Source organism: Pongo pygmaeus, chromosome 3 (assembly GCF_028885625.2).
Source record: "Pongo pygmaeus isolate AG05252 chromosome 3, NHGRI_mPonPyg2-v2.0_pri, whole genome shotgun sequence".
Lineage (NCBI taxonomy): Eukaryota > Metazoa > Chordata > Mammalia > Primates > Hominidae > Pongo > Pongo pygmaeus.
This window is the reverse complement of record NC_072376.2, coordinates 169,952,390-169,979,492: the sequence shown is the minus strand read 5'-3', so window position 1 is coordinate 169,979,492 and position 27,103 is coordinate 169,952,390. Positions and strand designations below refer to the sequence as shown.

General features: G+C 37.3%; 1 protein-coding gene across 2 annotated transcripts in view; it reads left to right on the top strand.

Annotated features, from left to right (window-relative positions):
* The window catches only part of PDGFC (platelet derived growth factor C), a 215,818-nt gene that overhangs the window by 61,016 nt on the left and 127,699 nt on the right, over positions 1-27,103 (top strand). Inside the window, exon 2 of one of the 2 annotated variants that reach the window (XM_063664231.1) lies at positions 19,217-19,305. The exons of the other annotated variant lie outside the window; for it this stretch is intronic. Within the exon in view, the coding sequence (XP_063520301.1) occupies positions 19,217-19,305 (89 nt within the window). The remainder of the gene's footprint in view (positions 1-19,216; positions 19,306-27,103) is intronic. 2 annotated transcript variants of the gene reach the window in all.

The window sequence follows — 27,103 nt, the reverse complement described above, 5'->3', positions numbered from 1 at the left end:
ATGGCTAGAACAAAGAAAAATGGTGGTGATGCCAAATACTGGTGAGGATGTGGAGAAAATGGATCTCCCATATGTCGCTGGTGGATGTAAATGCTACAGCCATCTCAAGAAGTAAGTTGGCAATTTTTTAATAAAAGTCAATATGCATTTACCATATGATTCAGAAATTACACTCTTGGGCATTTATTTCAGATAAGTGAAAGCTATGTTCTCACAAAATCTATATATGAATTTTCATAGCAGCTTTATTTGTAAAAGCTACAAACTAGAAAACAGCCTAAATGGCTTTCAAGAAGTGGACTGTTAAATAAACTGGTACATTTGTACAGTGAAATACTGCTCAGTGATTAAAAAGAGCAGTTATTGATAAATGCAGCATGGTATTTACTACAGCAATGTAATGATATTGTACTATAGTCATGAAACATGTCGACATTAGCAGAAGAGAGTGAAGGGTTTAAGGGACATTGTGCACTGTTTTTGCAACTTTGTGAGTCTACAATCATTACAGAATTTTAAAAAGTTAATAACCACAAAATATAATTGTTTTCTAGGGCTGTGGTAACAAACTGCCCCAAGCAGGGAGGCTAAAACCAACGAAAAACAATTCACAGTTCAGAATGCCAGAAATCTGAAATCAAGGTGTGTCTGCAGGGTGGGTTCCGTCTGGACAGTTTGAGGAAAAATTTGTTCATGACTGTCTCTAAGCTGTTGGAGGCTGTGATAGTATTTGACATTCCTTGGCTTGTAGATTGATCATTCTAATTTCTACCTTTGTTTTCTCATGACTTTCCCCCTGTGGCTTTGTTGTCAAATTTCCCTCTCCTTTCTCTTACACCACATACTGGATTTAGGGTACAATGTAAATCCAAGATGCTCTTATCTCAAGATTTAACTTAAGAATCTGAAAAGACATTATTTCCAAATAAGTTCATTTTCACAGGTTCAAGGGGTTAGGACTTGGACGTATATCTTTGAGGGAATACTGTTCAGCCCATTACAGTAGTCAAGGACACAGTAAAAGAAAATCAGTCATAATTCTATTGTTCAGAGACAACCCACTGTTAACATTGGAATATATTTATATGTGGATATTTGTGGAAATGCATGTGTGTATACATGAGATCATATTATATCTAATGTTTTATATCTTTCCTATTTACCTTTGTTTCATAAACAGTTTTCCAGGAAAATATAGTAGTAGTTCACTGAGTGACATGTACTTATAATTATACAGATGTAAATTACACTCTCCCAAATGTGTTTGTATTTCTGGCTCACTTGTTTGTTTACTTTCTCCTCTGAAGTTTATTTTCTGGCCATAATATATGCAATGCTAAGAGAGAATTCTGTTTGTCCCAACTTTGGAAAAGTTTAGGTAGATGAACTTGTGGAATGGCTTTTTATAAAAAGCAAATTTCACTTTATTTTAGGAATTTCTCGTCTTAATAATAGCTGTATTGAGATGTAATTCACATACCATAAAATTACCCATTTAAAGTATCCAATTACATTGTTTTTAGAATATTCACAGTTGTGCAACTTTCGAATATTTTTCTCTTCTCAAACTCAGAATATTTTCATTATCTCAAAAAGTAATACTTGTTAGCTGTCACCTCCGTATTCTCTCAAATGCTGGTATTTATTCCCCCATATACCTTATTCTCTTAAGCAAATACTGATTTACTTTGTAGAAATTACCTATTCTGTACGTTTTACAAACATGAAATTGTATGTGTGTGGTCTTTTGTGACTTCTCCTTTCCCTTACCGTAATGTTTTCTAAGTTCATCATTTGTTACATATGTCTGTGTTTTCTTCCTTTTTATGGCTGAATAATATTTTCTTGTATACATATGCCACATTGTGTTCAACCATTCATTAGTTGTACATTGGATTATTTCCAACTTTGTGATTATTATGAGTAATACTCTTGCACTTGTCTGATTGTTACATAAGTCTATTGAACTATAATTTCAAGCACGAGTCCTATTAAGAGATAACTGGCTTGGATGGGAATAATTAAATGTATGGTAGGTTGAGGTAGCCAGAAGTCAACACAGAATTACTGGATGGGAAACAGGTCATTGAAAGGATTGGGTGTTTGCAGAAGCAGAGGTAAGATATCATCACAGTTCTACTAACATTTTGCCACATAGGTTATTTTGTCCAATGTTGTGATGACAATTTCCTGGTGCCAGTTTTGTTCTTTGTATTACTTAGAATAAGAAAAAATGCCGCACTTCTGTTTTACTAATTGGCAGCTATTATCATTTATATAAATATTCTAATTCTAATTTGGCATTTCTAGATTGAAATAAATATTTATTTATTTACACAAATGAGGATAAATAAAGGAGGTAAATTATCTAATAAATTGCCTTTCACGAAGTATTATATATTGAAACCCAACTGCTCTAGGTAATTAGAATAATGTGATAATGCACCATAAATCTCTTAATATTTTATTATTGATCTATTAATATTTTATTATTGCTTTAAAGCTAAGCTATGTTTTGTTAAATGAGATATAAAGGAAAGCTGCTGCTTTTTTTGTTTTTTTTTTTTGGAAGGGAGTCTCAGTCTGTCGCCCAGGCTGGAGTGCAGTGGCACGATCTCGGCTCACTGCAACCTCCGCTTCCTGGGTTCAAGTGATTCTCCTACCTCAGCCTCCCAAGTAACTGTGACTAAGGTGCATGCCGCCATGCTCATCTAATTTTTGTATTTTTAGTAGAGACGGGGTTTCACCATATTGGCCAGGCTGGTCTCTAACTCCTGATCTTGTGATCCTCCTGCCTCGGCCTCCCAAAGTGCTGGGATTACAGATGTGAGCCACTGTACCCAGCCAAGGTGCTGCTTTTATATAACACTGGAGGAGACAGTAGGAAGGACTGGACATGTTTGGTGACCTGGAGTGTGGGGGCATCTGCTTCAGGATACAGAAGCCCTAGCCAGCATGCAGGCTTAATCCAAGAGGTTAGGGCCACTTGAGCCCAGGTTAAGGACCCCCCAGTCACAGCCAGGAATGCCTAGCACATGCCTGCTTATAGGTAACCACCACATCCATCTTGAGATGCCCACACCCGAAGAGGCCTAGCAAGAGCTCCACCCACTGACTGAGATTTGACACACAAGTCTGAAGGTCCCAGCTCCCTTGAAGATTCTTTTCAACCATGAGGACTAGTGAGTGGGGGGCCTTCAATGTCTCTAGACATTGAGGTGAATTAAAAGATGCAAATTCAGACGAAACAATCTTTATCTCATTCATCTTAAGAGATGAAACCCCTAAACCTTTATGTTCCCTTTCTCCAGGTGTAGATTGCTAAAGTAAACTCTATGTATCCTTGGATTTTCTTTTGTTTGCATGTTTGGCATGCATTTTATATTATGCAGTCTCACTCATTTGTTAGCAAATGTGTGTTTTATGATTAGAATTAGGTGCTAATGTAAGAAAATCTGGCTAAAAAATCAACATGTATAAAAACAGTGGTTTTATTTTTTACATTACAAAGATGTGAAAGACAGGTGTTACTTAACAAGGCATGCATTTTAAACATCTCTTTAAAAGTCTATCAGTAATCTCTTTTTGATCAATTTTTATTTTTAAGTCAGGGTGGTGGTATACTCTCCTAATCTAAGATACTGGGCTCCAAGTATTTACATATTCTGAGTAAAATAAATAGATTTCATAAGCAGTAGATTATTATTTGTTTATTAGACAAAAGTACATTTTCTTCCTGCAATAAAGACTTAATTTCTGTTATAAAACATGTTTTGGCTGCATCCACGTTAGTTCATCAATGTATCCCTGCAAGGTGAGATGGAAGGGGCAGAGCTGAGATCCCAGCATAAGTCAGCCTTTCTATTACCAGTGAGGCTTTCTTTGGAAGTGAGTGTAAAATTAAAGAGTATCGGATATTATTCTAGAAACTAAGGGAAACATATGATTAACTTTTAACTTTTATTAATTTTTGTTCTGACTCCCTCAGAACAATGACTAGAGTAGCCAGAAACCTAAGTCTGCAAAGAGGAAATGCTCTTGTAAGAGCAATATGAACCAGAAGTCTATTTACGCTGTAATTATATCCCAAAGCTTCAAAGATAAACCTTTGTCCATGCTCAGGATTTTTAAAAGTACATCATAAATCTTTTTTAAAACTGTCCCCCTAAGCTACCTTCCAAGAATTCTTAATTACAATGTAGTGAAAAACCAGGAAGTCAACTCCTATTACTCATCTGTCTACTCTTAAAATTATAGTTTTACATCCCATTGTATCACGTTTTACAAGTGATTATAAAAATATAGTAAATCAAAGGGAGAAAGTGATTATTCCTACTTTACACTACATAAAAGAATAAGCCAAACCACTCCTCACAATGAGCCATAAACATTCAAGAATTTTAAACAATGGAATAGAAATTGAATTTACTATATTTAACAATGGATATAATTGAAATGGAAAAAAGGGCAGAGAAAGCTTAAATTTGTCGTATTCAAAATTTATGACGTTAAGAAACCTGAGCAAGCAGTATTTTTAAGTGATTTATATTTAATTGTTTGGGTACACCGAACTTATGAAATATTCTTGTTTTTAAAATATTCTTATTTGTTTTGAAAATTTCTGATAACTTCAGAAGTGCTAGTATGTAAAATGTGTGTTGTATGTCTATAACATATATACATAAACATGCATATGTGTAGATTATAAATGTATGTCTCTGTGTATACTTACACAAGTATCTGATGAAGCATCTTTTAATACTGGGTTTCAAGTGTTACTTTTGGTCACTGACACTTTACATAACAGGCTTGTAAGCAGAACTAGGATGTATTTTTGAGGTGATGTATCTACAGTATATTAAATGTGATATAGTACATGGCAATTATGTTGCTTTATTGTTTCAGATCTAGAATGTAGGTCTTGTGTGTAGATGTAAGCCCTTGGGTAATACAGCGTAATCTTTCTAATGTAATTAAAATAAAGCTGAGCTCTTCAAACTCTAGATGGACTTACTTTGGTATCTGGGCCAATAGTGTTTCTTTGAGAATGAAGCAGTGATTAGATGCAGATATTCTGAATGGTTGACAGGAGAGAGAACTAGAGACATATTTTCTACTCCAGGTTGAACTGCTTGATAGTTTGGAAAATGTTGATCAGAAATATATTTTAGACAGAATGTGAAGCTTTGAAATCACAGGCTTGGGTATGCATCCTGGCTCTAACACTTCAAACTCTGTGTTATTTGGGTTAATTTTATTAATCTCTTTGAGTCATGATTTCAGTTTACACATTGCACATTATGGGCAACTATCTCATCTTTGAGAAAAAATGAACATAAATGATTATAAATTGGCACATAGAATACAAAAGTGATAATGTGGTCACTATGAGGCTTTTATTGAGAATTGAGTAAAGTCATGAATAGGAAACATCAAAAACAGTGTCTGTCATATAATGGACATTCAAAATATGGTGTCATTATTCAGTAGGTGCTCTCAGATTGCCAAACTTTTATTTGCTAAGAAATTATGATTAATTCATTCAATAGAGCTTGAAGGTTATATTTGAAATTAGTATTTATTTCTCAGTCTAAGCCTATCTCAAGATGATCCCAGCTCCAGCGTCTTGATCATTTTTGTATTTCCCTTATGTGCAAGGGCACAGAATCTGGTTTTACCAATCCCATAGTGTCCGGTGTAATGCTAAGATACAGGAATTTAAGCAAGTGTTCCATCAACTCAAAAGATAATTTTCTTTTTAAGAGATGATCTCCAGGTAATTTTATTTTTAACATGTGCTTGTATTGAGCAAATATTTATTGGGCAAATATTATATGCCAGCAATTCAGCAGCAAACAACATATCAATTCTCTGCTCTCGCTGAGCCTTGCTTTGCAGTGGGGATAGGCAATCAGTAAACATTTAAGTGTAGATATGTCAGTTGGTAATGAGTGCCAAAAACAAAAATAAAGCAAGAATAAAGGGTTAGTGAACCTAAACGCACCGGTTGGCAGGTACTATTTTACCAGCCTGGGAAGGGTTTGCTGAGGAGGTACATTTGAGCTTCAGGTGAGAATAGCTAGTTGGAATAACTAATACACATGCACAAATATACACTTGATGGTGAAATTCTCTTAAATGTCTTTGTATCTACTAAGATGTGTCACACAAAAATCTTAAGAGATTATTCATTCTTATTTGGATCTTGTAAATGAGGGAACTAGTGTTTTGAGCAATAGAGAAATGAAGGCTATTTTTATTATGTGAAAGATAAATTTCTATGGACAAGAGAAATAAGTGCAGGACACTTCCCAGGTGTTATTTTATTTAATGTTCACGGTGGTTTTAGAGTGTATTTAAGGTATAATTAGCCCTATTTTAGCAGTGTTAGAAGCACAGTAAAATTAAGTAATTTGCCTGAAGTCAGTATTAATGACTGACCATAAAAGCCTTTTAATTATGATCTCTTTCCTTTTTCCAGCTTTTATCCATGACTTTTCATGTTAAATTAGGGCACCAAGAGATGAAAATCCAAGTCAGTTGATAAGGAACTCCGTTTTCTGTCCAATGAAAGATTCACTGATATTGCCTTATTTCCCTCATCCCATTTTGATCCCAATTTAATCCAATTTTTCTGTAAATTGTATGCTGTAATATCATTGCAAGAATATGGCACTTAGGCCCACTTTCATTTACAAAATCAATTATTGTATTTTTTGTAGTTGTTTTAAATTTACAGGTAACCTGGTTTTGGATACTAACAAGCATTCAAAGGCAGGCATCGCTTTGAACATTAAATCACACTAGTGAGATTAAAATTGGCCTTTAATACAGCTTTATCATGATCTTTGGGTCTAGAGTCTTGCTTCCTTTCCTCTTCCTGCCAAGCTATAGGTAATGGTTTGTCTTCCTACACTTTGCTATATTTTAAAATTAAGCTTGAAATTATATCAAGAGATTCTACAGAATTACCCGTTTTACAGAAATGGATTGTTGGCTGGTATTTGGGAAGGCACACTAATTGCACACTTGGATTTATTTTTGTTTCTGATTATTTCATTGGCAGGTATACTGTCTTGAATTGCCATGTTTATCTTATTTTAGTTTCATTAGTCAGAATTCATTCTTTAATTATTGGATCTCTTTTATTCTTAATATCTATTCTGAGCTTGCTATGTGTTATTTTTTAGTTTTAAATTTTAAATCATTTTTTCTAATTTTTATAGGGGAAACCATCTGCTGTGTTATTTGGTACTGTGTAATATTTGTTAATACGTCTAGATGGGGAGAAGCACTTAATTTTACAGTCTTGGAACATTATAAATCCTTGTGGTCAGCTCTTTGTTCTATCACCTTTGGTTAATTTGGTCTTCTAGTTGTTTTCATGAAGTGCATGTTTTCCCATTAGGACTTAAATGTATACATGTATATTTTATTTATTTGTTCATTTTCTTATAAAATGTTATTGTTTAATTTGTTGTATAAATTTTCATAATCATATTCTCTGTATTTGTATGTAAGTTTAATATTTCATGTCACTACAAAATTAAGGTTTCTTTGAAGTAACTGCCCTTTTCACTGTAATACATATGTGATCTAGTTTACACACACACACACACACACACTCTCTCTCTCTCTCTCTTTCTCTCTCTCTCTCTCTTTTTGTCCTTATTGGTTTTGATGTTCTCTTTCTTCATTATTAGTGTCATGATGGTGGGATTTATTTGACATTTATGTTACTCTAAAAACTGAAACTTAGTAGCGGCTCTATCAATTGATTTTCAGGAGCTAGGTATTTTATTTATCCGATAAATAATTATCAAGTGCCTGTTTTTTTGCTCCGCATAGTTGAAGATCAAGAATTTTACAGGGACCTAAAAAAGAAAGAAATATTGAGTGCTAATGTGCTAATGCTAGGAAAAATATTTCAGGCAGAGCGATCAAATGAACCAAAGCTAAACATCTGTGCCACATGAATATTTAGGTTCCACACGTGATTGGTTTGGCTGGGGTATAGAATGCAATGGGTTGCTAACCACCGGTTCATCAATAGGAAATTGTATGAGTAAACTGTGGTAAATTTGTACAAAATACTATTCAGTAATGATAAAAGTATTTTAATTACATTTTACACAAAGTAAACGTAATATTAAAATTATTAAAAAGTAAATTGCATATGATTCTTAGTTTCATAGAATTTATGTAACATGTGGAAACATGGAAAGCAATAAGGTATATTGTTTATGAATGTACACATGTTAGAGTTAATATAAAAACATGCAATACATGATTAAAACCAGATTCAAGACAAAAGTTACCTCTGAGGAGGTAAGGAGGGATACAGGATTGTGAAAGGAAACAGGGTCTTCACCTGTGACTTTATGTTAGTTTCATTTTAAAATTCTGAAGCAAATTTGACAGAATATTAAAACTCATTAAATCTGGGTAGTAGATACCAGTGTTTATTAGAATCTTTTCTGAACTTTTCTATTTGTTTGAAATATTTGATGACAAAAATCACAAATATATTTTATAACAAGATATGTAGAAGACAGCGGTTAAAAATAAGCTCAATAAGTAGTCAGGAGTCAGATTGCAAAGTATCTTCTGTGTAGCATGCTAGGTTTTTGGATTTCCTGTATAAGCATATTTACTATTTTGGACTTTGTTACCCATGTTTATGTTGAGGACTCCAAAATCACTCAGCTCAACCCAACCCATCCTGCTCCTCTGAATGTCAGATTTCTCTCTCCTACTTCCCTTATCCTGGCATCACTGTCAGTGTAGCATGCTCAAAGCTACACATGTTATACCGTAATCTACATACCTGGCCAGGCTCCATGGCTCACACCTATAATCCCAGAACTTTGGGAGGCCGAGGCGGGCAGATCACTTGAGGCAAGGAGTTCGAGACCAGCCTTCCAACACGACAAAACCCTGTCTCTACTGAAAATGGGAAAATTAGCCCAGGGTGGTGGTGCACCCAGCTCCTCAGGAGGCCAAGGCATGAGAATCTCTGCAGTGAGCCAAGATCGTGCCACTGGCACTCCAGCCTGGACAACAGAGCAGGACTCTGTCTCAGAAAAATAAAAAGTAAAATAATAATAATAATGAAATAGATACCTGGCCATTGCCCTGCTCTCTCTCTCTCTCTCACTACCAATATATAAGAAATAGGTAGGAGTTGTTCTCCAACTTCTTATTTCGTTTCCCGCTGATGTATGTCATGTACTCTGTGACCATCCTTGCCGGCGTTACTTGAGTCAGTCATTCTTTCCTGGTCTCCCTCTGTGTCCCTGCTGGTATCCCTGACTTGGACTTACCCTCTTCATATTAATCCTTCACATGCTTTCTAGGGAGCTTCGTTAAAAGTTAATCTGATGTTTACATGTGCTTGCTCCTTGCCGAGAAACTTCTCATGACTCCCCAGTATCTCTAGGAGCTTTTATAGAGTTCATGGGTGTCTCAATATCAAAGCCACCCATGGTCAATTTAAAAGATGTGGATTCCCTCCTATGGATACTGATCTGAAGAAACGGAATCTCTATGGGTGGGTCTCAGATCAGTATTTTTAAGAAACACACCAAAGGATTTATGTGCATGATACAATTTGAGAACCATCAATCTAGCAGAGAAAATACAAGCTCTTTTGCTGGGTATGGAAAGCTTACTCTTCACTTTTCAGTTTCATCTTTTGCATTCTCTCTTTTGTACACTCACTTCCCTGCTTTCTTCTCTTTTTTTCTTCCTCCCTCCCTCACTTCCTCCCTCCCTCCATCACTTCCTCTCTCCCTCCCTCCCTCACTTCCTCTCTCCCTCCCTCCCTTCCTCCCTCCTTCCCTCCTTTCCTCCCTCCTTCCTTCTTCCTTGCTTTCTTCCTTCCTTTCATTCCTGTTTGAGACAGGGTCTGTCTCTGTCGCTCAGGCTGGAGTGCAGTGGCAGGATCTCCGCTCACTGCAGCCTCAACCTCCCAGGCTCAAGCCATCCTCCCACCTCAGCCTTCTGAGTATCTGGCATGTGCTACCATGCCCAGCTAATTTTTAAAATGTTTTTTGTAGAGACGATGTTTTGCCATGTTGCCCGTGCTGGTTTTGAACTCCTGGGCTCAAGCAATCCACCCACCTCAGCCTCCCGAAGTGCTGGGATTACAGGTGTGAGCCACCCCACCCACTTCCTATCCTCTTCTTTAACTAGTTCATTCTTGTTCATCATTTAAGACTGAATACAGCAGCATTTAATCTCACAGGCTTACCTGTTACTTCTCTGACTCCACCCATTGTGTGTATTACTCTACCTGTCCTAGTTTTGCTGCCCATTCCTTCATTTAAATGATTGTGATTCCCAGATTAGGAGATTCTTGTTTACACAACATGTATCAAGGTAACTGGCATGTGGTGGACCTTTTAAAAAGTTCATTAAATGCATGGCATTGCTCTTTAGAGGACAGGGAACCAACTAAGGATTTTGAGCCTGGATTTTAGGTATGACATTCAGGAATTTTGGGAAAAAGAATCAAAACTGGAGATGGTGAATTCTAGTAAGAATTTATAAAATTAGATATTTAGATGATCAAGATTGGAGATTGGGATTAGTTGAAAGTAGAGATGATTGGGTAGATGAGAAGGATGAGACTTTAAGTTTCATATATCTTTGATTCAAGTTTTCTGTTTATTACTTTAATATAGATGAATAATATTTATTTAGAGATGCAGGTCATGTTCTTAGTTTATAAATGAATTATGATAAGTCAGATTACCAGAAGAGTAGAAGGTTTCGGAGGGAGAGAGTGCTCAGCTATGTCTGGTTCTGCAGAAAGGTCTACTAAAATAAGGACTGAAAATTATCTTTTGGATTTTGCAATTAGGATGTCAGTAGATGCCATAAGAAAAATAATTTTAATTAATTAATTAATCTTTTTGAGATGGAGTCTCACTCTGTCACCCAGGCTGGAGTGCAATGGCACAATCTCAGCTCATTGTAACCTCCACCTGCTGGGCTCAAGCAGTCCTCCTGCCTCAGCCTCCCTAGTAGCTGGGATTACAGGTGTGCGCCACCACCCTCAGCTAACTTTTGTGTTTTTAGTAGAGACAAGGTTTCACCATGTTGGCCAGGCTGGTCTCAAACTCCTGACCTCAAGTGACCCATCTGCCTTGGCCTTCCAAAGTGCTGGGATTACAGGTGTGAGCCACCACGCCCAGGCTAGTTTTAATTTATCAAATAAAAGTTAAGAATAGAAGTCATTGGAGTTAGTAAGTGAATGGTCCATGAAGACATACTCACAATGAGAAGCAACTCTGTGTTTAAGAAGCTTGAAACAAGAACAGCAGGACAGTAAGGCAGTATCGTCATCCTTTAGGATCTGTGACTCCCATGGATACTGAAGTCCAAGGATGCTCAAGTCCCTGCTATAAAATGGTCTAATATTTTAATATAACCTACACATATTATCCTGTACACTTTACATGATTACTTGTCATACCTGATACAACTCCTACACATCATTTTGAGGATTCAGTATAGTACTGGGTACAAGACAAATACAAGTTTTGTATTTTGGAACTTTATGGAATTTTTAATTTTTCTGAATATTTTCAATCTGTGGTTGGTTGAATCCACAAATGTGGAACCCATGGATACGGAGGGCCAATTATACTATATTTTACTGGTTTTGTTTTGTTTTAATTATATGTGTAACCTGAACATGTGTAAATGCCAAAGAGATGGAAAACCTGGAAAAAGAAAAGTTCCTTAAGAACCTTGGTACATTTTTGGTATTAAGAAGAATGGGGCTGAGCTCAGTGGCTCATACCTGTAATCCCAGCACATTGGATGACCAAGGCAGGTGGATCACTTGAGCTCAGGTGATCAGGACCAGCCTGGAAAACATGTGAAACCCCATCTCTACAAAAAATAGAAAAATTAGCCAGGTGTAGTAGCACACACCTGTAGTCCTAGCTACTCTGGGGGAGGCAGGAGGATTCCTTCGGCCCAAGAGAAGTTAAGGCTACAGTGACCTGTGTTTGTGCCAGTGCACTCCAGGCTGGGTGACAGAGCTAGACCCTGTCTAAAAAAAAAGAGCAAAAGAAAAAAAAAAAAAGGAACGGAAGCTTCTATTATCCTGAGCTGAGCATAATAAGAGGAAATTTAAGTTGAGTAAGGGGACAAATGCCTCTTCCTCTGGAACAAAAGTGACAGAGCAAACACAAGTTGCAGTTGCAAATTGTACTTGTGAAGAAGTGAAAGTGAGAGGGCTGGGCGGACAGATCTGGAAGGCTTGTCCATACCAAATTTTTTATTTATTTTATTCTCACTTATAGGCATTTGTCAATACCTATCACTTCAGTAGTTATTAGTTATCACTTCCAAGTGTATTTAACTTGTTTTTTTCCTTAGTCTGTTCAAGGTGCTATAACAAACTACCATAGAAAGGGTGGCTTATACACAACAGATTTCTATTTTTCGTGGTTCTGGAGGCTGGGAAGTCCAAGATCGAGGTGCTGGCAGATTCGGTGTCCGGTGAGGGCCCACTTCTCAGTTCATAGATGACCATCTTCTCCCTGTGTCCTCACATAGCAGAAGAGGCAAGTGAGCTCTCTGGGTTTCTTTTATTAAGACATTAATTGCCTTCATGAAGCCTCCACCTTCATGGCCTAATTGTTCCCAAAGGCCTCACCTCCAAATGCCGTCACATTGGGGATTAGGTCTCAAGATATATGTGTTGGGAGGACACAACATTCAGTCTATAGAATACTGCCTCTACTGCTCCAATTCATCTTCTTACATGCAAAATACATGGTTTTTAAGATTACACAGAGCTTCATATCATCCATCTCGTGCAGACGGACAGCTTTATGGTGTGAAGCTCATGATTTTGTTTTGTTGTAAAGCCACTACCATCATTAGTTACTTAAGTTCTTAATTATAATGAAGAGTTAAAGGGGCTCTCTTCAGAATGTAATTTTTTATGTGTTTTATTCATTAGACAGTATCTTCCGTTTGTTGATTGAGTTGCTCATAGGAATATCTAAAAGTCGAAATAGCATGGCACATGTATACTTATGTAACTTACCTGCACATTGCGCACATGTACCATAAAACCTAAAGTATAATAATAATAATAAAAAAAAGTCGAAATAATTTCAATTATCAGTAACATGTAGACATAAAAATGCTAATATCTATTAATGTAGATATTGATTACAAACTTTCTCAAAGTCTATGTAGGTTTAACATTTAGTTGACTCATTTTCTCCTATTTCAATTCATTTTTAATGTAGAAAAATATATATATAATTTTGCATCAGCCTCTCTCCTGATAGAAAAGGTGGGCTCACTCAGTCAGTTTAATATGAGCAAAGAATCACATGATTTCAGGGCCAGAAAGTGTATGTGTAGAGAGAGGGAGGGCAGAATGAAAATTTAAAAATGATTAACCTAAAGTGTGTTGAGTTCGAAATAATGCTTTTGACACACACACACACACACACACACACTCTCTCTCTCATATTCTCTCTCTCTCTGTCTGCCTGTGTGTGTGTGTGTGTGTGTGTGTGTGTATTTATTTATTTATATAGTTAATTCAAGCAGATTCTTTTGGTGAATTATTAAAGAAAACACAACTTTAAAATTACTAAAAAAGTGAGACTTATTTATTTTTTAGTCAAATGTCTTTCTGTTTACCTCAATAAAACCTGAAGAATTAACCTCACTGCCTCTTCACCCCCAAACAAGTTTTCTCTCCTACTTCCTATTTTACATAGAAGTATGTACATTTTAAGATTTCTTTATTACTGCAAAGAGGTATTGACTGGGCTTCTTTAATGTGCATATTAAATTATTCTTCTCATAAAGTGAGTGAGATCATTTCTGCCAAAAGTGATGCCATCATTTTAACAGATGGTCAGTAGACACATTGTTACTCTCTTTTTGGATCAATTTCTTGTTTCTAAAAGGAGAGAATACTTGCTTCTAAAACAAAAAGGGTCTGTTTCCACATGTGGTACTTAGTGATATTTAGCTTCCATGGTTTTCTCATGAAGTGTCTTTTAATGGCCGCCTATATTTTCATGGGTTCCTGTGCCTGAATGGCTGAATAACTTCCTACCTTCTATCCCCTTCAGTTGCCATAGTAACTTGCTGTTCAAATAACACAGTGATATCTGCACAGTTTCCTCTGTCTTTTCACCTCTTGATGCACATAATACATAAAGTTATGTATAGCTTTTCTAAATATGTAACTGAAATTTTGATTGTCCATCTTAAATATTGCATCAACTCTTTAATTAAAATTTGCCCAGTTTAAATTGAGATTAAAGGTGTTCTGGGTATGTTGAAAGTCATGGCTATGATACAAGGCTGGAGGAATCCTTGTCAGGTGGCATTTCTCTTTTCAGTCTAACCTTTAAAGCTGTGTCATGACCAGGAGCATGTAAAACTCCTAGATTCCTAGGTTTTTCAGCTGTAAAGTCAAGATACCACACACCTGTCAGGGTTGTTTCGGAGAATAAATGAGAATGGACTTATGAAAGCATCTAGCACTCTTCCAGTCATAGGCCAGATACTCATAAACATTGGTGGAGAGTTGTTAATCCTCAAAAACTTCCTCAAAACAATAGTGATTTTTATATCTACCTTTAGGCATTATAATTATTAATTTATTTTGAATTATCCTAATGAGGATTAAATTATACTCTGTATGTTTCTGAATTATGTATTTGGTAAAGAGGTACATTATGTTTGATGTGTTGATGACTTTAATTAATATTTAATTAACCAGAATTCTTTAATCCTGATATCATTTTTATTATTCATTTTCTTTGTAGTCTGTAATTAAAATGATATAATCATTTCCAGTCTTACTTAATTTTTGTAGAGATTTAACTAAATTACCTTCTTTTGATTCAGTCAAATGAAAGTGGCTTAAGTATTTTTTAGCACCATTAATGTTAAATATGTTAATCATGTTTGCTTTTCCAGTAAATCAACACTCAGCTACACTCACTGTAACTTTCCTGTTTTGGTATTTCATTCTTCACTGTTCACTTACTCTCTCTCTTTCCTGTGTGACCCGTGTCTCATATTTTTGTTAAAACCACTTATGTATTTTATGTGTATGTTATATACAGGTATACTCACATATACATAGATTTTTTCATCTCTTTGAGGAATAAAGGTAGAATTTATTACTTTCAGCAACTCTGATGACACCCACTTTTTTTTTTCCAAGACAGAGTCTTGCTCTGTCACCCAGGCTGGAGTGCAGTGGCACAATCTCAGCTCACTGCAGCCTCCGCCTCCCAAGTTCAAGCAATTCTCCTGCCTCAGCCTCCTGAGTAGCTGGGATTACAGGCACCCACCACAACACCCGACTAATTTTTGTATTTTCAGTAGAGACGGAGTTTACCATGTTGGCTAGGCTGGTCTTGAACTCCTGACCTAGGGATTTGCCCACCTCAGCCTCCCAAAGTGCTGGGATTACAGGCATGACCCACCGCTCCCGGCCAACACCCAATCTTTTTCCATTGATTTGCTATCCCAACTTTTGTATAAAATTACTTAAATTTTTGTATATCATATAGAATTTGTTTGTTAACATTATGATTTTATTTAGAAATAGAAGACCTTGAGAACTAAGTGAACAGTCCTTGCTGGTTTGGTCTGTCATTGTCCCTTATTAATAGTATAGCACCCATTTACTATCAAAAGGATGTCTGAACAGTCACTTACATAGTCATCCTGTGGGCCCTCCCCTTTAGGATGCGTATAGTAGTAGCTTCTGTGAGAGGAACAGGAGAAGTGTGATATGTTATCTGAACTCAAATAACTTCTACTGTCTTACAAACCTGAGAGTAACAAATATAAAATGAACATTTCATAGTTGGATGTAATTATATACTCGTTTGCATGCAGAATTAGTAAAATGCATTTCCAGGGGCTGTGAAAATCCTGAGGGTCATAATAACTAGGGATTCTTCAAAGAATGTAGGAATGGATCCAAATCTACAAAAAATTGATAGAACCTAAATCTGAATCAAATGGACTAAAATGAGTGATGAGCCTTTTGTTTGGTTTTTGTTCATTTTATTTTACCTTTTTAGAGAAATTCTGTCTTCTGACTCTTTAACCATAGAGTTCTTTCAATTTCCTATGCAGTGGAATCCCAATTATTCTGCAGCCTCATGCTATCAATTTTATCTTCTATTTAACATATTTCCTGTTGTGCTATCTGCCTCTGAACTAGAGGATTAATTAGTTTTGAATACATAATTTTTGAGTTTGAAATATTGCTATCTATTTAGCTCAGAATAATTGCTTTATTGCTGAATTTTTTAAATTGTATTATAAACTCCTATTGTATGCATTATAGTAGTGATGGTACCAACATTGCTGTAATGATTTATTCATAATGAGCAATACTATGATATAATGCTGAAATGGTGTATGACATGTTTATGGAGAGAGACTTAAATACTAGGCTATAGCATGAATCTGGGGGAGAACTGGATAATAAAATTGCCCAGTTAGGAAGTTAGAAGGATAATCTAGATGATAAAATCCTACATTATGTATTTAGACTATAATTAGGCTATTTGTTTCTCAAAAGGTTTTGAACTGTCCAATAAAAAGTCAAGATTACTCAGATAAAATATAGTTAATCAAAATTCTAAAGGGGGATAGTTAATACACTTAAATTGTTGCTAATATACTTACAGTGATGAAGTAATAAATTTAGGCATGGATATATTTTTAGCCATGGAATAATGAATGTGAATAGCTGATCAATTAGTATAACCATTATTTTGAGGCACCTGATACTTATCAGTCACCTTGGAAGATGTCAGGGATGAAAGGTGAATGATACATGGTTGTGAACTATGGGAAACACACAGTCTGAGGAGAGGCTTCAAATTCTGGTCGTGTGAGAGAAGAAAACTGATAAAGAGAAAAAATTATGTAACCTTTGGCATGCTTTTTGTGGATGACTTTAACATATAATGTGTGTTTATATATAATATGTCTATAAAATTCACATTTTCTAAGATAAAGTTTTGAATTTCTAAATTGTAATTATTTTGATTGCCTCTTTAATTTCTTAGTGTGCGTCATTGCTGGGCAATGAAGCATGCTAACAGACCAATCTGAGCAGTAATTGTCCTTGCTTAAGCAAGAATTTTTTTTTTTTGATGGTAGTGAATGATTTCAAAAATACATCTAGGCTGGGTGTGGTGGTTCTTGCCTGTAATCCCAGCACTTTGGGAGGCCGAGGTAGGAGGATCACTCGAGGCCAGGAGTTCATGACCATCCTGGTCAACAGAGTAAGACCTCGTCTCTGCGAAACAAAATAAAATAAAATAAAAAACTTTAAAAATCATGCACCTGTAGTCCCAACTGCTCAAGAAGCTGAGGTGAGGTTGCTTGAGCCCAGGAGTTAGAGGTTGCAGTGTGTGATTGCCCACTGCATTCTAGCCTAGGTGACAGAGCAAGACCCTGTCTAAAAAAAAAAAAAAAAAAAATCTACTTAGAGCGTTTTTTACTTGTTGTGTCTGTATAGTCTGTCTTGCCATAGATCACCTGAATGAAGTTAAAATATGTATTGCTACTGCTTAATGTAATAAAAAGAATAGCTCCTTACATTAACGAAACTAGGCTGTCTTCATACCTTAACCTACCTTTTTTCATTAAAATTCTCTTGGTGACTCACAGAAAATTTAAAAAGAATTATGACAAATACAGTTAGTCTGTTTCCAAATAGAGGATATTGCAATGCCAAATGTAAGGCGTAGATCACTGGGAAGGGATTTTATAAGGTCCTGGTTAAGACTTCTCTGGTGGTATGTAATAAATCTGTGTGGTAGGGGTGGGTAGTGAGGACCTTGTCAGACATCTGCCAGCTATCTACATAGTTTCACTCCAGTGCACTTAGTAGGAAGGTCAAGTCCTCTAAAATACCAGCAAGTACCCCGGTGTTGGAGCCTAGAATCTTGCCTTGGACATTTGACGTAAGAAGTATAACAGCTTTAGTGATAACTATTGAGTACTTAAACTGCAGCAAGTGATACTGTGGTTCAACATGCTTATGCAGTTCAATTGATGTCATCAGCTGTAGAGAAATTATAAATCCAACCAAAATCCTTTGCCTGAATGGTCTTTTATGGAAGTCCTCTAGTAAGGCATGTTTAAGTTTCTGTTTATTTTAAATTTATTATATGTTTATAGTTTTGTTTTCTCTAACTTTTCCCACCATAATAATCCTTTGGGATTTTTATATACTGTTTTTGGATTTCTGTTTCACCATTCGTCAAAGATTAGGACAGCATTCTGTTATGATTGTGTTTCATTTCTATTTGAGAGTTGTGGTAAAAGAACTGGTGGTACCATCAGGAAATGAAAAAAATAATTAAAAATTGCAACAACAAAAATAAAAATAAATCTTAACTAAGAATGTTTCTGGGGAAGAAACCATTAATTCTGCTTTTGATGTGTTGAGTTTTAGTTGCTATCAGGATTTCCAAGCTGAGTAGAGAAGCATATATCAGTTTTGTTAATTATGCTTTAATTAATGTATAACCTGCTGAAGAAAACTGACTGTGATTATTGCAACAATATCTGCCACTATTGGTTCCCAGCATTTACTGGTGCTTTATTTATACTTTTTATTTGTTTTATGAGGTAGGTGTTATTTTCCCTCATTTTATAAAAATTCGGTATTTTAATTGATTCGGATTATACAGCTGGTAGAGCTAGCATTTGAACCCAGTCAGGACTATGTTTAGAGCTTACACAAGGCTTCTCCTTAACCTGAAGCCTGTGGCTTAGTAAATGCTGGTTTGATACACAACCAGCAAGTACTTCATGTCTAGAATACTCTATTCATTGTTATCATGGCATTTTGAATAAGAGTACTAGTTTAGGTTTATGTTCCAGTTATTCAGGTATGAAACCTTTAATGTACATTGACACCCATGGAAAGTTTCTTTTTAGGGGGAATGATCACTTTTAATCAAAGCTTTACCTTTGGCATTATGAATGGAGAATTATTCTGCTGTAAAGCCAGCTACCTTTAGTCACCGCTATGTCTTAGGACACATATTAAAGCTAGGAGAAAGGTTTATATTGTTCAGCTGAATCTGTACTTAATGTTATTTATCTGAACACTGTAAAAGTTTGCTGAAAGGTTAATCTGAGGTTATTTCAATTTGTCTTTTCTTACTGGCAGGGTGGAAAACACTATTTCTCAAAGCACTTCATAAGACTTTCAGGACAATGTCCTCAGCGATGCCAAACCTCACTGAAAAGGATTTGAATGTAAGCTCCAATAGAGAATCATGCTAGTCTTAAAAATTTTACCCTGTTCTTATAATCTCCTGAAACAGTTTACAAGTTAAATTTAGTTTATATTTTTACCAAAACACTTGTGCGTGTAGAGGCACATGCTGCAAAACAACATTTTGGTCAACAACGAACTGCATATACATATGAAGATGGTCCCATAGGATAATAACACTGTATTTTTCCTTTATTTTTTCTATGTTTACATATGTTTAATTACACAAATACTTACCTTTGTATTACAGTTGCCTACAGTATTCAGTTTAGTAACATGCTGTACAGTTTTGTAGCCAGAAAGCAACAGGTTATACCATAATAGTGCAGGTGTGTAGAAGGCTATTACATAAAGGTTTTATGACCTCTATGATGTTCAGACAACAACAAAATTGCCTAGTGATGCATTTACTATAACATATCCCATCCTTCAGGGACACGTGAATGTATATACACACACACACATACACATATTACCAAATGGATACATAAAGGGTTACCTACAGAAAAATTTAAACTTTGAAATAATACTCTTAGGGAATGCTACCTTTTTAAAAGATATTCTTTAAATTTATATTTACTATTATGTTGCCTTAGCAATATTCACATGTAACATTGCACATTTCACTAAGGGATTTTTTTTATATTAGCATTTTAGTCAGCACATTTGTTGTCTATTTACCCTGTGTTATGAGTTAGGTAAAAAGAGATCTTGTTCCTGCTTTAAAGAGATCTCAGTTTAGTGACAGATAAGTAAACCAACCAAAGAGGGTGCATGTACCCCGGTAGCCTGGGTAGGAAGAAGCCTTCACTCTCAGTAGTTAAGGTGATGATGGGATGGAGGACTGTTCAGGAAAGACTGGTCAGAAAAGCTCAGACTTGTGTAAGTCTGGAAGGGTGGGAGGAATGAGTTAGGTGGGAAAGGGCATTTGAAACAGAGACAGCAGCGCGTGCCAAGTGCTGAAGCAGCATAGCCTGGCATGAGGAGGTACACAGTAATTTGACTCAGCTGGAATGATGGGTGCAGGGGGCGAATCCTCATTTTCAGACTCACAAGACCTCAAAGCTAAAGAAGGAACATGCTGTTTTTTTGCAGTGGACAAATCCCTGCCATTCTGCTTGCCACTTTCTGGATGAATGCTCAGGCATCTCTTCCTTTCTGATTACATCCCTGGCTGCTTTTCTATGCCACTCCGTGGATTACTGCTTCAAGTTTATACCCCCTTCCCATATGATACAGTCACCTCACTTGACACATGTAGGTTCCAGACCGGTGCCCTCCCTTTCTGTAACCTCATGAACTAACAAGGTGTAGATATTTAATACATATTAACCCGGATGATAGCATGTATTAACTCCGAGGAGCTGCTTACTTATAAATAAGTAAAAGAGTTAAAAAATAATCATCAATGAGTTAATCAAGTAAGTTACCACATAGCTTTCCCCCTGATAAACCAACACTTGGACCATTAAACATTTGTTTTATTCACTATGCATGCAGCTTTAGTTATGACTAAACTATTTTTTTTTTTACATTTTTTTCTTTTTATTATTATTGTTATTATTATTATTATTATTATACTTTAGGCTCTATGGTACATGTGCGCAACGTGCAGGTAAGTTACATATGTATACATGTGCCATGCTGGTGCGCTGCACCCACCAACTCGTCATCTAGCATTAGGTATATCTCCCAATGCTATCCCTCCCCCCTCCCCCCACCCCACAACAGTCCCCGAAGTGTGATGTTCCCCTTCCTGTGTCCATGTGTTCTCATTGTTCAATTCCCACCTATGAGTGAGAATATGCGGTGTTTGGTTTTTTGTTCTTGCGATAGTTTACTGAGAATGATGATTTCCAATTTCATCCATGTCCCTACAAAGGACATGAACTCATCATTTTTTATGGCTGCATAGTATTCCATGGTGTATATGTGCCACATTTTCTTAATCCAGTCTATTATTGTTGGACATTTGGGTTGGTTCCAAGTCTTTGCTATTGTGAATAATGCCGCAATAAACATATGTGTGCATGTGTCTTTATAGCAGCATGATTTATAGTCCTTTGGGTACATACCCAGTAATGGGATGGCTGGGTCAAATGGAATTTCTAGTTCTAGATCCCTGAGGAATCGCCACACTGACTTCCACAAGGGTTGAACTAGTTTACAGTCCCACCAACAGTGTAAAAGTGTTCCTATTTCTCCACATCCTCTCCAGCACCTGTTGTTTCCTGACTTTTGAATGATTGCCATTATAACTGGTGTGAGATGATATCTCATTGTGGTTTTGATTTGCATTTCTCTGATGGCCAGTGATGGTGAGCATTTTTTCATGTGTTTTTTGGCTGCATAAATGTCTTCTTTTGAGAAGTGTCTGTTCATGTCCTTCGCCCACTTTTTGATGGGGTTGTTTGTTTTTTTCTTGTAAATTTGTTGGAGTTCATTGTAGATTCTGGATATTAGCCCTTTGTCAGATGAGTAGGTTGCAAAAATTTTCTCCCATTTTGTAGGTTGCCTGTTCACTCTGATGGTAGTTTCCTTTGCTGTGCAGAAGCTCTTTAGTTTAATTAGATCCCATTTGTCCATTTTGGCTTTTGTTGCCATTGCTTTTGGTGTTTTAGACATGAAGTCCTTGCCCATGCCTATGTCCTGAATGGTATTGCCTAGGTTTTCTTCTAGGGTTTTTATGGTTTTAGGTCTAACATTTAAGTCTTTAATCCATCTTGAACTGATTTTTGTATAAGGTGTAAGGAAGGGATCCAGTTTCAGCTTTCTACATATGGCTAGCCAGTTTTTCCAGCACCATTTATTAAATAGGGAATCCTTTCCCCATTTCTTGTTTTTGTCTGGTTTGTCAAAGATCAGATAGTTGTAGATATGTGGCATTATTTCTGACGGCTCTGTTCTGTTCCATTGATCTATATCTCTGTTTTGGTACCAGTACCATGCTGTTTTGGTTACTGTAGCCTTGTAGTATAGTTTGAAGTCAGGTAGCGTGATGCCTCCAGCTTTGTTCTTTTGGCTTAGGATTGACTTGGCGATGCGGGCTCTTTTTTGGTTCCATATGAACTTTAAAGTAGTTTTTTCCAATTCTGTGAAGAAAGTCATTGGTAACTTGATGGGGATGGCATTGAATCTGTAAATTACCTTGGGCAGTATGGCCATTTTCATGATATTGATTCTTCCTACCCATGAGCATGGAATGTTCTTCCATTTGTTTGTATCCTCTTTTATTTCCTTGAGCAGTGGTTTGTAGTTCTCCTTGAAGAGGTCCTTCACATCCCTTGTAAGTTGGATTCCTAGGTATTTTATTCTCTTTGAAGCAATTGTGAATGGGAGTTCACTCATGATTTGGCTCTCTGTTTGTCTGTTATTGATGTATAAGAATGCTTGTGATTTTTGTACATTGATTTTGTATCCTGAGACTTTGCTGAAGTTGCTTATCAGCTTAAGGAGATTTTGGGCTGAGACAATGGGGTTTTCTAGATATACTATCATGTCATCTGCAAACAGGGACAATTTGACTTCCTCTTTTCCTAATTGAATACCCTTGATTTCCTTCTCTTGCCTAATTGCCCTGGCCAGAACTTCCAACACTATGTTGAATAGAAGTGGTGAGAGAGGGCATCCCTGTCTTGTGCCAGTTTTCAAAGGGAATGCTTCCAGTTTTTGCCCATTCAATATGATATTGGCTGTAGGTTTGTCATAAATAGCTCTTATTATTTTGAGATATGACCCATCAATACCTAATTTATTGAGAGTTTTTAGCATGAAGGGTTGTTGAATTTTGTCAAAGGCCTTTTCTGCATCTATTGAGATAATTATGTGGTTTTTGACTTTGGTTCTGTTTATATGCTGGATTACATTTATTGATTTGCGTATATTGAACCAGCCTTGCATCCCAGGGATGAAGCCCACTTGATCATGGTGGATAAGCTTTTTGATGTGCTGCTGGATTCTGTTTGCCAGTATTTTATTGAGGATTTTTGCATCAATGTTCATCAAGGATATTGGTCTAAAATTCTCTTTTTTTGTTGTGTCTCTGCCAGGCTTTGGTATCAGGATGATGCTGGCCTCATAAAATGAGTTAGGGAGGATTCCCTCTTTTTCTATTGATTGGAATAGTTTCAGAAGGAATGGTACCAGCTCCTCCTTGTACCTCTGATAGAATTCGGCTGTGAACCCATCTGGTCCTGGACTTTTTTTGGTTGGTAAGCTATTGATTATTGCCACAATTTCAGCTCCTGTTATTGGTCTATTCAGAGATTCAACTTCTTCCTGGTTTAGTCTTGGGAGGGTGTATGTGTTGAGGAATTTATCCATTTCTTCTAGATTTTCTAGTTTATTTGCGTAGAGGTGTTTGTAATATTCTCTGATGGTAGTTTGTATTTCTGTGGGATCGGTGGTGATATCCCCTTTATCATTTTTTATTGCATCTATTTGATTCTTCTCTCTTTTTTTCTTTATTAATCTTGCTAGCGGTCTATCAATTTTGTTGATCCTTTCCAAAAACCAGCTCCTGGATTCATTAATTTTTTGAAGGGTTTTTTGTGTCTCTATTTCCTTCAGTTCTGCTCTGATTTTAGTTATTTCTTGCCTTCTGCTAGCTTTTGAATGTGTTTGCTCTTGCTTTTCTAGTTCTTTTAATTGTGATGTTAGGGTGTCAATTTTGGATCTTTCCTGCTTTCTCTTGTGGGCATTTAGTGCTATAAATTTCCCTCTACACACTGCTTTGAATGCATCCCAGAGATTCTGGTATGTTGTGTCTTGGCTCTCATTGGTTTCAAAGAACATCTTTATTTCTGCCTTCATTTCATTATGTACCCAGTAGTCATTCAGGAGCAGGTTGTTCAGTTTCCACGTAGTTGAGAGGTTTTGAGTGAGATTCTTAATCCTGAGTTCTAGCTTGATTGCACTGTGATCTGAGAGATAGTTTGTTATAATTTCTGTTCTTTTACATTTATTGAGGAGAGCTTTACTTCCAAGTATATGGTCAATTTTGGAATAGGTGTGGTGTGGTGCTGAAAAAAATGTATATTCTGTTGATTTGGGGTGGAGAGTTCTGTAGATGTCTATTACGTCTGCTTGGTGCAGAGCTGAGTTCAATTCCTGGGTATCCTTGTTGATTTTCTGTTTCGTTGATCTGTCTAATGTTGACAGTGGGGTGTTAAAATCTCCCATTATTAATGTGTGGGAGTGTAAGTCTCTTTGTAGGTCACTCAGGACTTGCTTTATGAATCTGGGTGCTCCTGTATTGGGTGCATATATATTTAGGATAGTTAGCTCTTCTTGTTGAATTAATCCCTTTACCATTATGTAATGGCCTTCTTTGTCTCTTTTGATCTTTGTTGGTTTAAAGTCTGTTTTATCAGAGACTAGGATTGCAACCCCTGCCTTTTTTTGTTTTCCATTTGCTTGGTATATCTTCCTCCATCCTTTTATTTTGAGCCTATGTGTGTCTCTGCACGTGAGATGGGTTTCCTGAATACAGCACACTGATGGGTCTTGAGTCTTTATCCAATTTGCCAGTCTGTGTCTTTTAATTGGAGCATTTAGTCCATTTACATTTAAAGTTAATATTGTTATGTGTGAATCTGATCCTGTCATTATGATGTTAGCTGGTTATTTTGCTCGTTAGTTGATGCAGTCTCTTCCTAGTCTCGATGGTCTTTACATTTCGGTATGATTTTGCAGTGGCTGGTACCGGTTGTGCCTTTCCATGTTTAGTGCTTCCTTCAGGAGCTCTTTTAGGGCAGGCCTGGTGGTGACAAAATCTGTCAGCATTTGCTTGTCTGTAAAGTATTTTATTTCTCCTTCACTTATGAAGCTTAGTTTGGCAGGATATGAAATTCTGGCTTGAAAATTCTTTTCTTTAAGAATGTTGAATATTGGCCCCCACTCTCTTCTGGCTTGTAGGGTTTCTGCCGAGAGATCCGCTGTTAGTCTGATGGGCTTCCCTTTGATGGTAACCCGACCTTTCTCTGGCTGCCCTTAACATTTTTTCCTTCATTTCAACTTTGGTGAATCTGACAATTATGTGTCTTGGAGTTGCTCTTCTCGAGGAGTATCTTTGTGGCGTTCTCTGTATTTCCTGAATCTGAATGTTGGCCTGCCTTGCTAGATTGGGGAAGTTCTCCTGGATAATATCCTGCAGAGTGTTTTCCAACTTGTTTCCATTCTCCCTGTCACTTTCAGGTACACCAATCAGACGTAGATTTGGTCTTTTCACATAGTCCCACATTTCTTGGAGGCTTTGCTCGTTTCTTTTTATTCTTTTTTCTCTAAACTTCCCTTCTCGCTTCATTTCATTCATTTCATCTTCCAGGGCTGATACCCTTTCTTCCATTTGATCACATCGGCTCCTGAGGCTTCTGCATTCTTCACGTAGTTCTCGAGCCTTGGTTTTCAGCTCCATCAGCTCCTTTAAGCACTTCTCTGTATTGGTTATTCTAGTTATACATTCTTCTAAATTTTTTTCAAAGGTTTCAACTTCTTTGCCTTTGGTTTGAATATCCTCCCGTAGCTCGGAGTAATTTGATCATCTGAAGCCTTCTTCTCTCAGCTCGTCAAAGTCATTCTCCGTCCAGCTTTGTTCCGTTGCTGGTGAGGAACTGCGTTCCTTTGGAGGAGGAGAGGTACTCTGCTTTTTAGAGTTTCCAGTTTTTGTGCTCTGTTTTTTCCCCATCTTTGTGGTTTTATCTACTTTTGGTCTTTGATGATGGTGATGTACAGATGGGTTTTTGGTGTGGATGTCCTTTCTGTTAGTTTTCCTTCTAACAGACAGGACCCTCAGCTGCAGGTCTGTTGGAGTACCTGGCCAGCCATGTGAGGTGTCAGTCTGCCCCTGCTGGGGGGTGCCTCCCAGTTAGGCTGCTCGGGGGTCGGGGTCAGGGACCCACTTGAGGAGGCAGTCAGCCAGTTCTCAGATCTCCAGTTGCGTGCTGGGAGAACCACTGCTCTCCTCAAAGCTGTCAGACAGGGACATTTAAGTCTGCAGAGGTTACTGCTGTCTTTTTGTTTGTCTGTGCCCTGCCCCCAGAGGTGGAGCCTACAGAGGCAGGCAGGCCTCCTTGAGCTGTGGTGGGCTCCACCCAGTTCAAGCTTCCCTGCTGCTTTGTTTACCTAAGCGAGCCTGGGCAATGGCGGGCGCCCCTCCCCCAGCCTCGCTGCCGCCTTGCTGTTTGATCTCAGACTGCTGTGCTAGCCATCAGCGAGACTCCGTGGGCGTAGGACCCTCTGAGCCAGGTGCGGGCTATACTCTCCTGGGGCACCGTTTCCTAAGCCCGTCGGAAAAGCACAGTATTCGGGTGGGAGTGGCCCGATTTTCCAGGTGCCGTCTGTCACCCCTGGAAAGGGAACTCCCTGACCCCTTGAGCTTCCCGAGTGAGGCAATGCCTCGCCCCTGCTTCGGCTGGCGCACGGTGCACTCACCCACTGACCTGCGCCCACTGTCTGGCACTCCCTAGTGAGATGAACACGGTACCTCAGATGGAAATGCAGAAATCACCAGTCTTCTGCGTCGCTCGCGCTGGGAGCTGTAGACCGGAGCTGTTCCTATTCGGCCATCTTGGCTCCTCCCATATATCTGACTAAACTTTTATAAATAAGACTTGCAAGGTTACCATTTAGACGTAACATGCACTAGATTCCATTCATGGAGAAAGCCAGTTGGCTGCTGTTGAAAATTGGGCAACCGACAAGATTAGAAAAAAAACCAAAACCAAAACAATGCCTGTTAGCTTCAGATCTCCTTTTAGTTTTGGAGTTTGCTGTATTAAA